General features: G+C 38.6%; 1 protein-coding gene across 1 annotated transcript in view; it reads right to left on the minus strand.

Moving 5' to 3' along the window:
* Positions 1-15,449, minus strand: part of Vha55 (V-type proton ATPase subunit Vha55) — a 57,386-nt gene that overhangs the window by 13,276 nt on the left and 28,661 nt on the right. The window contains exons 4-8 of the mRNA XM_067151408.2: positions 13,186-13,325; positions 12,931-13,077; positions 8,026-8,205; positions 7,154-7,304; positions 6,744-6,931 (exon numbers count right to left, since the gene is read on the minus strand). Coding sequence (XP_067007509.1) covers positions 6,744-6,931; positions 7,154-7,304; positions 8,026-8,205; positions 12,931-13,077; positions 13,186-13,325 — 806 coding nt within the window. The remainder of the gene's footprint in view (positions 1-6,743; positions 6,932-7,153; positions 7,305-8,025; positions 8,206-12,930; positions 13,078-13,185; positions 13,326-15,449) is intronic.

A 15,449-nucleotide genomic window follows, 5' to 3' on the forward strand; every position in this document is an offset into this window, starting at 1 on the left:
ACATTTTCGTAGATTTTTATCATGTTTGGAGTTATTATTTGTACATTCTGATCACATTTTTTAATTCTGCATGAAATTTTGAATCAGATTCATGATGTACACGCCTATTCTTTGTTACATTACAGAGTATTTGGATATAGCCTAAATTTCTTTACCAATTAAGCTCTTCAATAAGGACATACATAACTGTCCCATGCCAAGATATATTGGTAGAATTAGAGCTGTCAAAATGGTTCATAACCCCTTTGATTTATTATCTTGACATGGATCACCCAAAACATAGGTTAGGTTTGGAGAATACTTTAATAATCAACATTATTTAATGCACTGTTTATTACATTCATATTCCAAGATGTAATTGAAGCATTTAAATAAAGCATCATACATTAAAATTTAAAGTTTTACTACTAGAACAGCTGACATGGAAAAGTGATTTGAAAATTCAAACAAATTCATCTTACGTTAAAATCTTCAAAAAAATAAACTGTAGACTTTTCCGATATATCACCAGCATTTCTCCGGCTCGCCAAAATCCATTTCTCCCTAGTTTTAGCGTCTTTGGAACATGTATAAACAATTTGTTTGGTATGGTATGCGATGTGCTATTGCACATCGGAACTCTACACCATTTATAAGTTTTCTGCCTCACTGTCTGCGCAGGATTCATTTTCAGTCTAAAATATACCACTCAGATTATTATCCGATGTATAGACCTCGAATTTAACCATACTAGACACTAACGTAAAGTAGAAATACGCGAAGTGTATCCTGCTTCTCACAGCACACTATGTGTTATTTCGTCTGCTAATTCAGTCAACCTGTACGGTGACGTCAGACCAATGAGATCGCGTACTTGCGTGACGTGACATTTTCGTAGATTTTTATCATGTTTGGAGTTATTATTTGTACATTCTGATCACATTTTTGAATTCTGCATGAAATTTTGAATCAGATTGGCATATTTTTAATTAAATACCCGGATCATGCATGTTCCCTATTGCTTATGTTTTCTGTACTATTCCAGTTAGGAGCTATTGATCTTTTCTTAAGCCATTCCATTTCTTTTTTTGGCGTTCATTACACAAGCAAGCTGAAGAAATGTTGATTATCAGTATAAGCTAATTTCCAGCTGTCACACTTAGTGTTGCCACTGCCTTTTCGATATGCCGTGCTACTGTGCGACTTTCCAGAAAGTTTTGCTCGTAGATAACCAGCAGAAACGATCATAAAGGCGAAATACGTCAGTGAACTGCAGGAAGAGATTCCTACGCCTTGGAACGAGTGTATACGTGCTGTATAGTAATACAATGCGTATAGCTCGTTTATTAGTAAGAAAAATGTAAAACGCTTATACAGGGTTTATTCACTGTATAACTAAACAAGAGTTAAACAACTGTATAAGGACTTTTTATTAGTAAGACGGTACGACTATAGTTTGAGAAAATACTACTTGCTGTTAGGTGAAAACAAGCAGGTATCTGGGTCCCGGAGTACTAGTGTTACCGACCACCTGCAGTTCGGTCTCTGTAATGTGTGACTAATTCTGTGCCCTGGTTCGGTTAGTACTGGTAGGTATCCGCTGTGTTTTGAACATTCTACTTGCTACTATCAGTTTTTGCTAATACATTGTTATTACTGTTATCATTCATTATCTTCTTTTTCTACCGCTCTTCCCACAACTGTGGAGTTGTGGGTGGGAACTGTGTCATACATGTGGATTTGGCCCTGTTTAACGGCCGGATGTCTTTCCCGATGTTAATCCTATGTGGAGGGATCTAATCATTATTGCGTGTTTCTGTGGTGATTTGTGGTGTGGTATGTTGTCTAAATAAGAAGAGGAGAGTGTTGGGATAAACACAAACACCCAGTCCCCAAGCCCGAGCTATTGAAATACACCACCCGGCCGGAAATCGAACCCAGGGCACTCTGAACCAAAGGGCAGTATGCTGACCATTCAGCCACAGAGTTGGGGAATTATTGTTATTATAATATATGGAAAAACTCAACTTGAAGCTAGGCGGCACTTATACCCACGTCTTTTAACCCTTTCAGACCGTGTACGCACAATTGTGCGGGTTCGTATCTTATTTATGTCTGAGCTGTGCTTTTGCGGGACACGTAGCGTGTATTTCACTGTTTATATTTAGTGCTTGACCACCAGGGGGCAGGAAGAAGAGTTTAAAAACATAGTTCATCGGCAAGATGGCGGGAAGCAGTAATGCTTAAAGTAAGTATTTATTTATTGCATTCATATTCATCTAGAACCTTTACTGAATATCAGATATAATCAATGAAGTGTGTTAATTGTTTAGCGAACATACGTTGTGAACGAACAACATCATACGTAATACTATGAGGTTTTGAATGTTGATACGCACAATTGTGCGAGCTAGGTTTCCCTACAGGGAATGCATGCAGGAGTGCTGGATGCTGCTACCAAAAGGACTGTGAAATCAGAACTCTTACTCTACGTAATGAACCATTCTGTTCATGGCCAAAGAATGATGATATGCTGATAATTATGGCATGCAGATGAGACCACAAAGAAAGGACATTAGATGGTATTTTAATGTGCCATAGTACCTACGATTGCACACTTTTCAAGAGAACATAGCGTCAGACGCCAGATGAAGTTCCCAGCATGAACATTAAAATTTATTAACCCAAGCGAACCACTTAGCTCATGGCGTGGGACGCGAGCAAATGCGTGAGAAACCGTGGTGACGCTTAACTTGGAGGGAAACAAACTGATTCGATATCTCCGCCCACGAGATGAACATAGAAATTTGAATACAATAGGTGGAATGAGCATATTTTTTGACAAATTTTGATATGCCATATGGCAGTAGTTGTAATCTCCACGAATAAATGAGTAATTATCATAAGTACCGTGAGAGAGTTTTCATCTCTGCGCGCAAGCTCTCAAGGGCCCACACACGAGGATCACGCGGGCGTGGGTCTTGCGCATTCATAAAAGACCGCCTAGGAGAACGCTAGCTTCATTCACTGTGTGTATCCCTGACGGAGAAGTGTCTGTCTCACGGCAACTCTACGAGAAGAAGATACCTTTGTCTCCACGCAGCGCAGTAACAGACTGCATGGTCCTTGTGACATGTAAGTAATAACTATCTGAGGTGTAAATACATATGTTGTACAGCAAAGTGATTGTGTAGGTGTACTTTGGAAACATTTATTTGCTAGAAATTACTCCACGCAAAGTTAAACCAAATCTTATGTTAACCTGTTCTCAATTAACTTTGCAAGCTAGTGTAGGCTCAGAAAGACAGTGTTAAGTCAATGCTTTAAATTTAATTTTATAAATGGTGAGTTCCATTTCTGCTGAGAATGATGTGGCCATTTCGTAAAGAAAAATTAAACCCAAGATAGTTGAGAGAGTAGACCAAAGGCAAGAAGGAGCCCTAGTGCATCAGAATAAGAACATATTATAATGTGGTTTTTCCTTACAGTTCTCTAACATCACATGTGTACCTGGTACTGCCAAGTCACCACGCTGTAGCAGTATTTTAGAGCGGAACAACGGAACATCATTCATGGCGGCGAGGGACGAACGAGGACCGCCAGCAGCGTGGTTTCCATCCTGTCAACACACCGTCCACTACGAGGAGACGGCTACCCACTCATCAGAACGAGTTCCAGCGAAACGTCAAAGAGGATGAACAAGTCATCAGTCTCGAACCCCTGGATGCTGTCATCCGTCCACATCGTTAGCATGATGGGTTAAAGTAATTGTCTGTAGGAGAACTGCTCAGATGCTATCACAAGACACAGGTCAGACCACTCCATTTTCTTAGCATGCAACAGAGAGGCTAACAGTAGACTTGTAACAATGTAACTTAAGCCTTCCGCCAGTATGTCAATAAGAAAGGTGTCCGAGGGCATGTGAAAATAGATCTATGCCCAGGACGCACGCGTGTAAGATAGTTAATATTTGCATGCTATTGTTTCACAGTTTAATTTGTTAGTTTCGTAATTTGTTGTACATAATGTTTTCGATCGATGGCAACAAGGGTCGCGTACTTTCATCTAACAAAGACTTACACAATCTTAAATTTTGATAGGCAAGATAAGATGTTTAGGGACGAGCTAGATGCATGAAGCATGGCAGACTTTAGTGTTTACTGTGAGACGAAAGTAATATAAGATCTTCTATATGCCTTTAACTCTTTCCGGTCTAACTCGAGCATAGCTCGCAGCGGCCAAAATTACGTTCAGGACGCCCTGCGGGCATAGCCCGTAGTAAGGTTTAACAATTCGCTAAAAATCGAGAACGAGCTATGCACGCATTCTGGTGGTTGCATCGTGTTTCTTAATGTATTAGTTACAAGAGTATTTAAGCAGAGGGCAGTATTATATATCTAAGTCAGAGAATTTACTATATATTTGAACAGCATGCATCAGTAGATGTTGTCACTCAGTGAGCTCTACGACATGGCTTCTCGCGGCAAATATGTGCTTGACGAAAGTGATATTGTCGATATTTTATGATATATTATAAGTTTAAGCGCAAATGAACATATTATTGACATATGAATTCGAAACAACTTCTTGCATTTCATTATGATTGGAATTCGTTTTACGGCCTACCTCATGTTCCCGCGTATTTCATATTTGCGTGAATACGTAAGATTGTCTACATATTCGTAAAGTTGTCTGTTTAGAAGACTGTATTTTCTCTTTCTCAGAAGTCTTTTGTGGTAAATGGAACAATAATTTTACATTTGAGTAACTTTTAACAAAATTTATCAATTAAAATAAAATTTCGTAAGAGCACCCATTTTCATTATTGTAATTATTACTATTATTATTATTGAAAAATTATCATTTTTATATCGTACTTATTATCGTTGTTTTGTAATTGCAATGCATATTTTATATTAGCAAAATAGGGTAAATATTACTGTATTTCAGAAAAATGTACTTGCTTCGTTATCCGTCAGACCTTTCCTCCATTCGCAAAACATGGTATAATATATAACCAATTTTAAAATCTCAAGTGATAGTTGACAAGATACAAAGAGCGCTTTTGAAAATTACATGCTCAAAGAAGCACAAAGAAAAAAGAATCATGTCAATATCTCCTACAGGTACAGAGATATAATATTTTAAAGATCCTTAAAAATGCCCACTCCAGAACGTTTGTTAAGGATATTAAGGCCCAGACTGGAATGGGTTAATGCACTCGGATTTGGGTATTGAATTGAGCTGGTCATGAATGTGCAGAAACCCATATGAGAATAAGGAATATGTTTGATAGGCCCAGAATTAAGAGATAAAGCCCGTATTAGAATGATGAATGGAGGCATAAGTTGCAATATGACAGTTCTGTGTGCCTGTAAGAGCACAAGCGTGGCTCAGAATAAATGCTCCAGTTGAATTTTGAGTTATAAGTAGATTAAAATGTTGAATTTCGCACTGTATGGGATAAATAGATATGTGGTAATTACATGTGAATTATGTAAATAAGAGGGCAAAGTGATTTGTAGTATCAATGGGCTAGAATTCAAGTGAAAATGTTCACCCCGGTCTGTTTACTAGTATCAGCCGGTGGAGATTTATGGCTGTCTCAAAATGGCCACTCAGTTTATACAAGGCCGAGTCGTGTTAAAGGGAAGACCAAGATGGTCTGATGTCACTACAAGGGAGTCTATGTGGGTGCAAGAACAATACAGTCTCTGTCAAGAAAGGAAAGGACCATTGACCTACTTTGTTCTGCTGTTTGGAAGATAAATTTATACACGACTGCATGTTTCATAATACGTGTATGAAACAATTTATGATGTGTCTACACTATGTAAATAATGTGTTCCGTATTGTATTATAATTAGGGTTGTCGCTGATTTCTGTAGAGTCTTGAGTTCGATTCCCAAACAGGAGATTCTATATTGCATGTTTAGCTTTAGTGCGTGTACTAACCCCAAGTCCTGTGGCAAAGATTCACTTAGGAAAAATTGATTGTGGATATGATCTAGAAATTCAGAGACTAATGTTTGATTTTTATTTCTTTTCGAAGGAGCCTTACTCTGTTTGTGGCAGCATCAAATGTGTATTATACGAGGGGTCTCCTATACCATAAAATGAACTTTGGGGTGAAGAGCCACTTTTATTAATTTTATTATATGGCAACAATATTGTCAGTTGTGTAAATTCTGCAGATTACTTTTTTTTTAAACCAGAATTTGATTCATATTTGTAATGAATATTGTTATTCAAGCAAATCAGAAGCTCACCTAACTTTTTCTTATGTTGGCTTAAGTTAGCTTATACCCTGTGCGTATATTGCTCTTCATTTCTTCGTCACGTTGACCCATATTCACCCACCTTTCCCTATTGCTGTGTTACGCCGAGCTAGAAGAGGATATTAATGGACAGGTAAGCTATGTGCCAAAAGGGCATTTACCGTTTGGTGAGTGTATTGTCCACTATAATGAACTTGGTCGGATCTCGGCATTTGCTTGACAGCGACCAGGGGCACTATAGGGCACAGTAAGAAATGTAATGTATAAGATTTTAATTGTTTAAAATCATTCCACACTCTAAAATAGAACATAAGTGTATATTCACATGTACTGAGTTGAATTTTTTTTATTTTTAGGGTTACCGACAATGGCGTGCGAACCACTATCTCCCGAATGCAAGCTGAAAGCTACGTGACCCAAACCGTGCAGCCACTTGCTTGGTAATGATTACATATTAATGCAGTGAGAAACTCAATAGAAACTTACCAATTGGTTTGAAACATCAGCATGATCCTTGCGAGTCATGTTTTCACCAATAGCCGACTTCATGAGACGACTCAGTGAGGGCAACACATTCACTGGTGGGTAGATCTGTCTGTTATGAAGTTGACGGTCTACATATATTTGCCCTTCAGTAATATAACCCGTCAAATCAGGAATTGGATGAGTAATATCTACAAGAAAAAACAGCAATTTACTCTTCATGGAAACTTGTGAGAATGCCATTGTCAAGTACAATAATATTCATATAAATAGCCTAGAAAAGGAGTAAGTATACAATTTTAAATGAACCTATATTCATAAACATTCTGGGTTATCAATTTTAACATAGCATTTTAGCTACACAGTGAAGAAGTTTGAATTAGAATTTACAGAATTCGTAAACAGGTTCTTACCATCATTAGGCATAGTAAGAATGGGGATTTGAGTTATAGAGCCATTACGTCCCTCTACACGGCCAGCTCGTTCGTAGATGGTAGCCAAATCTGTGTACATGTAACCAGGGAAACCTCGTCGACCAGGTACCTCTTCTCTGGCAGCAGATACCTATACAACACAAGATGATTATACACCTATTTCAGAGACTGAATTGATATGAGAAAAGATACACTCTGATTCAACTAATGAATACTATACATTTCCAACACTTGTTATGGGAATATTCTTTAGCCTTTCCTTCTATCACTTGTTATATTCTTCTTAGGCCTGATATTTTCACTTCTTCCCACACCCAAAGGACACAACTGCATGGAAAGCAAGAAATCTAGATGAAAAGTGAAGAGGATGTTCAAAAAGAAAGTCCTTTACAAAGATTCTCTACATAACCAAGCTAGAACATTCAGATTTTTAGCCAAATTTTACATAGAATAGTCTGAGCTCACAAGGAATTAGTACTAGCTATAAATTACTACTTATGGGTTTCCTTCTGGGAGTTGAATCAGCAAACGGGGATTGCATGCAACATTATTTGAATGCATGATTTTCAGTCAGTGATATTAATTTTGATAGTCCAAATGTCTTGGGCAAGTAAATCCAATAAGAGCTAATAATACTGATGAAATACAAAATATCAAGTAATTATTATAATAATGTATAATTAACTGTCGACATATAATTTTAAAACGTACCGAAAGTAGTACAGGTGCTAGTAGAAACAGAATATTTAATACAAAAAGTTCTGAAGCATTAAAAAAAAATGTACCAAAGGTTATCACATTTATGAAGTATCCACACTAATTGAGATGGGGAAACAACTTAAATCCCTCACCTCTCGCAAGGCTTCAGCATAGGAGCTCATGTCTGTCAGGATAACCAGTACGTGTTTCTCACATTGGTAAGCCAAGAACTCTGCAGCAGTGAGGGCCAGACGAGGTGTGATAATACGCTCAATGGTAGGATCGTTTGCCAAATTTAAGAACAAACACACATTTTCCATAGAACCATTTTCCTGTAAATATAAAATTAGCATTAAAAAATAGTAATTCAGAGCAATTAAATAGTACAAATATTTAATATTGGTCAAATGAAAGGCTCATAAACTTAACTTCTAACACCTTTGTCAAATGACAAAGAAAAGCCAAATTATAAGAACCAAGTTTCAGTACCATATGTCGTAAGTTTAAAAAAAGAACAACAATGATCCTAATTTAGAAGTTCAACATTTAAAATTATTCAATAACATTACTGAGCAAAATTAATTGCAAGATTAAAATAAACATCTAAACAATTACTGTATTTGCTCGCATATAACATGCCACTGCATATATCTAGCACCCCATTCTAAAAATCTGAAATTGCAGGGGGAAAAAACCCACACAACTTCCATTAATTTCTGATGTCATAAAGACATATGGTATATACACGAAATAAAGTTTGGGTATTCCGTGGACGAGTCTACGTTAAATATCGGGACTGTACCAATTGCTGTTATGGTACTTTGTACGCAACAGTACAAGAAGAAGCTGCATTTCTTTCTACCCGCAGAATAGTTGAGGCTAACTGTTGTAACAAAAATACCTAACTCGCAAATCCCTGCCCCAAGGCCACGTTCCTAGCCAGTCAGTCACACTCAACCATCCCTCTCACTCTTCTATCTTTGTCAATATGCTTATCGCTACCTGTCCGGCAGAACCGATCACGTGAACTGGGAGGGTTTCCCTATCCAGGCAGTCAAGTGATCACGGTATTAGGTATCATCCAACTGTTATTGACAAGTACCAGTATTCTGTCTTCATGTTTCACTGTTTCTCAGTTTTCTTGTGTAGGACGATCTTTTAAGTTATGGAGAAACATGGGAGTTATATGGCTGTATTAAACTCAAAGTGATAAAATATGCTGAAGAACATAGTAACAGAGCTGCCGGTCGACAATTCAGTGTGACTGAGTTTAATGTTCGCTACTGGCGTAAACAGAAAACTGTGCTAGAAAACACCAACTGAACATGTAAACCATTCAGAGGGCCAAAAACTAGTAAGTTTCCTGAGCTGGAAGAAGAGTTGCATCATTACGTTACAGAGTTGCAAAATTATGGCTTTAGTATCTCGCACGAAATGCTGCATTTCAAAGCATGCGAACTAGCGATTAAAGGAGGAATCAGCTGTTCGGATCTGAAAGTGAGCCAAGGTTGGTTCCGTAGATTCACGACACGAAAGGGCTTGTGTCTGCGAAGGCGAACATCTCACTGCCAATGCCAAGTGACTTCAGCAACAAAACCATAGAATTTAATCGCCATGAGATAGCAATACAGTAGAACATCGATAATTCGAAATCAGTTAATTCAAAATCCTGCCTAATTCGAAGAAGCTCTCGTTCCCGGAAACATGAGATACAGTTTTGCATGTTATTTAAATTGTTTAATTTGAAATACGGGTAATTCATAATTCGAAGTACAATGTCGGCCCCATTACCGAAATTCAGACTTTTAATTCGAAACTGCCTTTACAGTTTAAAACAATAGTATGTTACAGAGTAATTTCAACTCTAAATTTATTCGCGTCATAATAGAACGCGCGTTCCGGAACGTGGAGGGGTAGCTTTCCGCACTTACACTCACGTCGGTGGGTCTACAGTGCGCTTCATGGTTGCTAAATTGAATGAAATCGGAATTCTTTTGTATTCAACCTTTTAAGGAACGCCGTAACATCACGCAACAGGCAGTGTGCGGAAAAACAATCTGCGAACACTGGCGATGCCGACAGTTGACGAATAAACGTGGCTCATATAATAAATTCGTAGGCACCGAACAATATTGTCATTGCCGACGAAACTGCATTGCTTTATTTTAATGCGAGCCCAAACGGTCTTATGGTTTTAAAGCAGAAAGTATCAGCCGGGGAATCGTACAAAAGTCGGGGATGGGGGTCATTGCAGTGCGTTGCAATGCACATGGAAGCAAGAAACTTTATCCCCTCGTCATAGGAAAGTTCGATAAGTCACAATGTTTTAAGGACGTCGGGCACTTTCCATGCCAGTATAAAGCATCTAAAAATGCAAACAGTACAGAAATCCAAAAAATAATGCATTTGCACAGGGGAACCAGCATAATTTCGTCTTCGAATTGTGCGATTTTTTTTCTTTCGTTGCGTGAGGTTATGTTTGTCAGTGATTTATCCAAGTGCATTATTTGAACATTGTAAATGCACCTTGTTGGACACATTTCGGAAATACTTCTTTCCATGGCATTTGAAAAGTTTAAACTGTGAATCTAGGCGATTGCATGTATTAATGGGTCTTAGAACACTGTGACGGACCTTAGAACATTTTGTAACGCGACAAGATTTGGTACTTCTGAACTGCGAATTGGCGGTTAATTCGAAATCACGCAATTCGAAGTTCGATTTTTGAGTCCCAACGACTTCGAATTAACAAGGTTTTGCTGTACTAATATAAATGCACCGTTATTGGACATTATAAATTTTCCAGCTAACCCATTTCTGGTTGCCAGCGCTTCGCCCCCGTGTGCTAGGCTGGGCTCATCAGTTGGTACCTAGCACACCTACCAAGACGCTGGCTAGTGCATACCGTGGAGGCCACTGCGTAGGCTAATTGTAGCCACTTTGTCTAGGAAGGAAACACAATAGAGGAAGAGTGGATAGTCATGAACAATGAAGTCAGTAGGGCTTCTGAAGAAATGTTAGGAAGGAAGAAAAGATCAACTAAGAATCAGTGGATAACTCAGGAGATACTAGACCTGATCGATGAACGACAAAAATACAAGAATGCTAGAAATTAAGAGGGCAGAAAAGAATACAGGCGATTAAAGAATGAAGTCGATAGAAAGTGCAAGGTAGCTAAGGAAGAATGGCGGAAGGAAAAGTGCAAGGATGTCGAAGGTTGTATGGTCCTAGGACAGGTAGATTCTGCATACAGGAAAATCAAGGAAACCTTTTGAGAAAGGAAATCTAGGCCTATGAATATTAAGAGCTCAGATGGAAAGCCACTTCTAAGGAAAGAAGACAAAACAGAAAAATGGCAGGTACATATCCCACAGTTGTATCACGGTAAAGATGTAAATGATTTGGTTCTGGAACAAGAAGAGGTTGTTGATGCTGATGAAATGGGAGACCCAATTTTGAGGTCAGAATTTGACAGAGCTGTGAGAGACCTAAATAGGAACAGGGCACCTGGAATTGATGACATTCCCTCTGAATTACTGACTGCCTTAGGAGAAACCAGCATGGCAAAGTTAATCCATGTAGTGTGTAAGATGTATGAGACAGAAGAAGTGCCATCAGATTTTTGGCAGAATGTTATACCTATTCCCAAGAAAGCCGGTGCTGACAAGTGTGAAAACCCCACACCATTAGTTTAGTATCTCATGCCTGCAAAATTTTAACGCTTGAAGGACTAGCTCACATACATGGCGTTCATAGATCTAGAAAAGGCATTTGATAATGTTGATTGGACCAAGCTATTTAAGATTCTGAAGGTGACTGGGATCAGATACCGAGAATAAAGAATTATCTACAATATGTATAAAAATCAATCTGCAGTGATAAGAATAGAGGGCTTTGAAAAAGCAGCAGCAATCCAGAAAGGAGTGAGGCAACGCTGCAGTTTGTCCCCTCCTTTTCAATGTTTACATAGAACAGGCAGTAAAGGAAATCAAAGAGGAATTTGGAAAGGGAATCACAATCCAAGGAGAGGAAATCAAAACCTTGGGATTTGCCCATGATATTGTTATCCTATCTGAAACTGCAGAAGATCTCGAGAAGATGCTGAATGGTATGGATGAAGTCTTGGGTAAAGAGTACAAGATGAAAATAAATAAGTCTAAAACAAAAAATAATGGAGTGCAGTCGAATGAAGGCAGGTGATGCAGGAAATATTAGATTAGGAAATGAAGTCTTAAAGGAAGTAGATAAATATTGTTACTTGGGTAGTGAAATAACTAACGATGGCATAAGTAAGGACATAAAATGCAGACTAGCACAAGCAAGAAAGAGCTTTCTTAAAAAAAGAAATTTGCTCACTTCAAATATTGATATAGGAATTAGAAAGATGTTTCTGAAGACTTTCATCTGGAGCGTGGAATTGTATGGAAGTGAAATGTGGACGATAACTAGCTCAGAAAGAAAGAGAATAGAAACTTTTTGAAATGTGGTGTTACAGAAGAATGCTGAAGGTGAGATGGATAGTTCGAATCACGAATGAAGAGATACTGAATCGAATTGGTGAGAGGAGATTGGTTTGGCTAAATTTTACGAGAGGAAGAGATAGAATGATAAGACATCTTAAGACACCCAGGACTTGTTCAAGTGGTTTTTGAAGGAAGTGTAGGTGGTAAGAACGGTAGGGGTAGACCAAGGTATGAATATGACAAGCAGATTAGAGCAGATGTAGGATACAATAGTTACGCAGAAATGAAAAGGTTAGCACAGGATAGGATGGCAGGAAGGGCTGCATCAAACCAGTCTATGGACTGATGACTCAAACAACAAACACAATTATGTATTGTTTCTTCTTGTGAAAAGTGTATCAAACATTTCACCCAGGCTATGATGCAGCATTTTCAATAGCATTCGATGGGTCAAGTCTACAATGGAAGAAGCACTAGACAATGACATTGACCATATAAGCCAACTAATGAAGACTATTTCTAATGTTCAATTTCAGCTTCCAGCCAATTACTTGAAAGTCACAAAGATATGTAGATAAATCTATAAAAGCCTACCTCAAAATCTTGCTTGAAGAATCGAGCAGTTTCCATGTTCACACCCATGGCAGCAAACACAATAGCGAAATTATCTTCATGATCATCCAACACAGACTTTCCAGGCAGCTTGACTAGACCAGCTTGACGACAGATCTGAGCTGCAATCTGGGGAAATTCATGAGATACTTAAAATTATAAGCTCTAAAAGTTGTACTTATTTGTTCTTTTCCATTATTTGTATTTAGTGAATTAATCACAGAGATTTGCACTTACTTCATTGTGAGGCAAACCAGCAGCTGAGAAAATAGGAATCTTCTGACCTCGAGCAATGGAATTCATGACGTCAATGGCCGAAATGCCAGTCTGGATCATCTCCTCAGGATAGATACGGGACCAGGGATTGATGGGCTGACCTAAGAGTGAAACCATCAGAAAATATAATTTTACATTTGGCTGGTCATCAGATTATGTCACTTATGACAATAAGCCACCCCTATGAACTGTAACCTTGCCATAATGTGCAGGCTTGTGCATCCTAATGAAGGAGGCAGGTCATATCGGATGGGTATCTGTTGGGACACCATAATAAGTGGATCACAAGGGAGGTAGCAACCTGTTGGAAGTTGCAATGGCACAAGGGCAGCAGTTTGACTGATATATGACCATGCGATAATATTTACCACTGCTTAGTTATGTTGATACTGCTACATGGCTGAATCAACGGAAAACTACAGCCATAACTAACTCCCGAAAAAAGGCAGCTCTCTCAATATGAATGATGTACTGAAGATGGCTTTCTCTCAGGTAAAATACTTTTGAAGTAAAATAGTGCTCCACCTAGATCTAAGGGTGGGAACTACACAAGAGGGGGCAACCATCAGGAAGATGAATACGAACATTCTGAGAGTCTGTGCGTGGAAAGTTAGTCAAACCAATGACTGCTATATTTTCGGTAGATCGCAGTAAAGCTCCAGATGGCTAACCTAGAGTAGCTCCACTGAGCTCAAACTGCGGAACTGCCATTGTCAGTCCAGAATACTACATTCTCAGCCTCATAGTTGATTGTATACGCGTGAGGTTCTGAACATTATGTTTTTCGTGTGTATATCAGACATCTGCTAACATGGATCGTTTGATTTACGCAATGATACTATAGTAAGCTAGGTTGGTTCTAATAATAGTGTATTCAAGCAAAAAGCAAAATACTTATCACTTTCATTTGGAATGAAAAACATTACTTTTTTACCAAAGCAAAGGACAAATGTGTGCATGTATTGTGCTGTGCAAGAGTATCAGTTGGGAAGAAAGGGAACACTGAAAAGGATTTCCCATCTGAATTGTGCTCTAAGGAAAGAAAAGGTAAGGCAGCTAAAATCCAAACTTAATGCTCAACAGTCAACTTTTTTAAACCATTAGACAAAAATAAACCAGCAACTGAGGCATCATTCAAAGTTTCAAAAATTATTGCACAGAATAAAAAACCGTACAAGACTGAATTAATCAAAACTGCATTTTTTATGATGATGATTGTTGTTTAAAGGGGCCTAACAGCTAGGTCGTCGGCCCCAAATGGTACCAGGTGAATGAAACAAAAATTAAAACTTCACAATTTATCCACTGACTAGAATCTAAAATTAATGATGAAAAAATGGTGAAACAAAAAATCAGTGGATCCAATTCACAAACCCTGAATTACTGGGATGATGCATTATTATCTAAAGGGGTCCAAAACAGAGATTGCCAGCCTCTCATAATGGTACAAATCACTGGGAATGCAGAACCATGGTGTTCCTCCCATAGTGGTACTAATCACAGGTAACGTAGACTCATGGTGTTTCTTGCATGATGGTATTAATCACAGGTAATGTAGTCCCATGGTATGTTAAACACAACGGCACCACTCACAGGTAACACAAACCCATTAGTGTTTCACACATAAGGGTACTACTCGCAAGCAACACAAACCCATAGTGTTCCGTACATAGTGGGACTAACCACGAGCGCCGGTATTCTCGTGGTGTTCATAACTTAATGGAACTAAACACAGGCCATGTATACTCATGGTGTTGTTCACATAGTGCTACTAATCATAGGCAATGTAGACCAACATGGAACTACTCTCAGGTAACGCAGACCCATGATTTTCACACATAGTGGTACTTACCATGGGTGCCAGCCAAACCTGTGGCGTTTCTCACATAGTGGTACTAATCACAGGCAACGTAAACCCATGATGTTTCTCATAAAGTGGTATTAGTCACAGGTAGCATAGATCAATCTGAACACAAGGGAACCGACACATTCCAGTGCAGCGTTACGGCATATGGACATTAGTTCGCGGAGCCAAATGCCTGCTCTCCCGCTTCGGTGGAACACACACAATGGTACTTATCACAGAACTGTGGTGTTCCTCACATAAAGGTACTATTCCTCTGTAACACAGATCCATGGTGATCCTCACATGGTGGTACTAATCGCAAGTAACGTTGACCCATGGTGTTCCTCAATAGTACTATTAACACATAGTCTCATGATTC

Source organism: Anabrus simplex, chromosome 7 (genome assembly GCF_040414725.1).
Source record: "Anabrus simplex isolate iqAnaSimp1 chromosome 7, ASM4041472v1, whole genome shotgun sequence".
NCBI classification, from domain to species: Eukaryota; Metazoa; Arthropoda; class Insecta; order Orthoptera; family Tettigoniidae; genus Anabrus; species Anabrus simplex.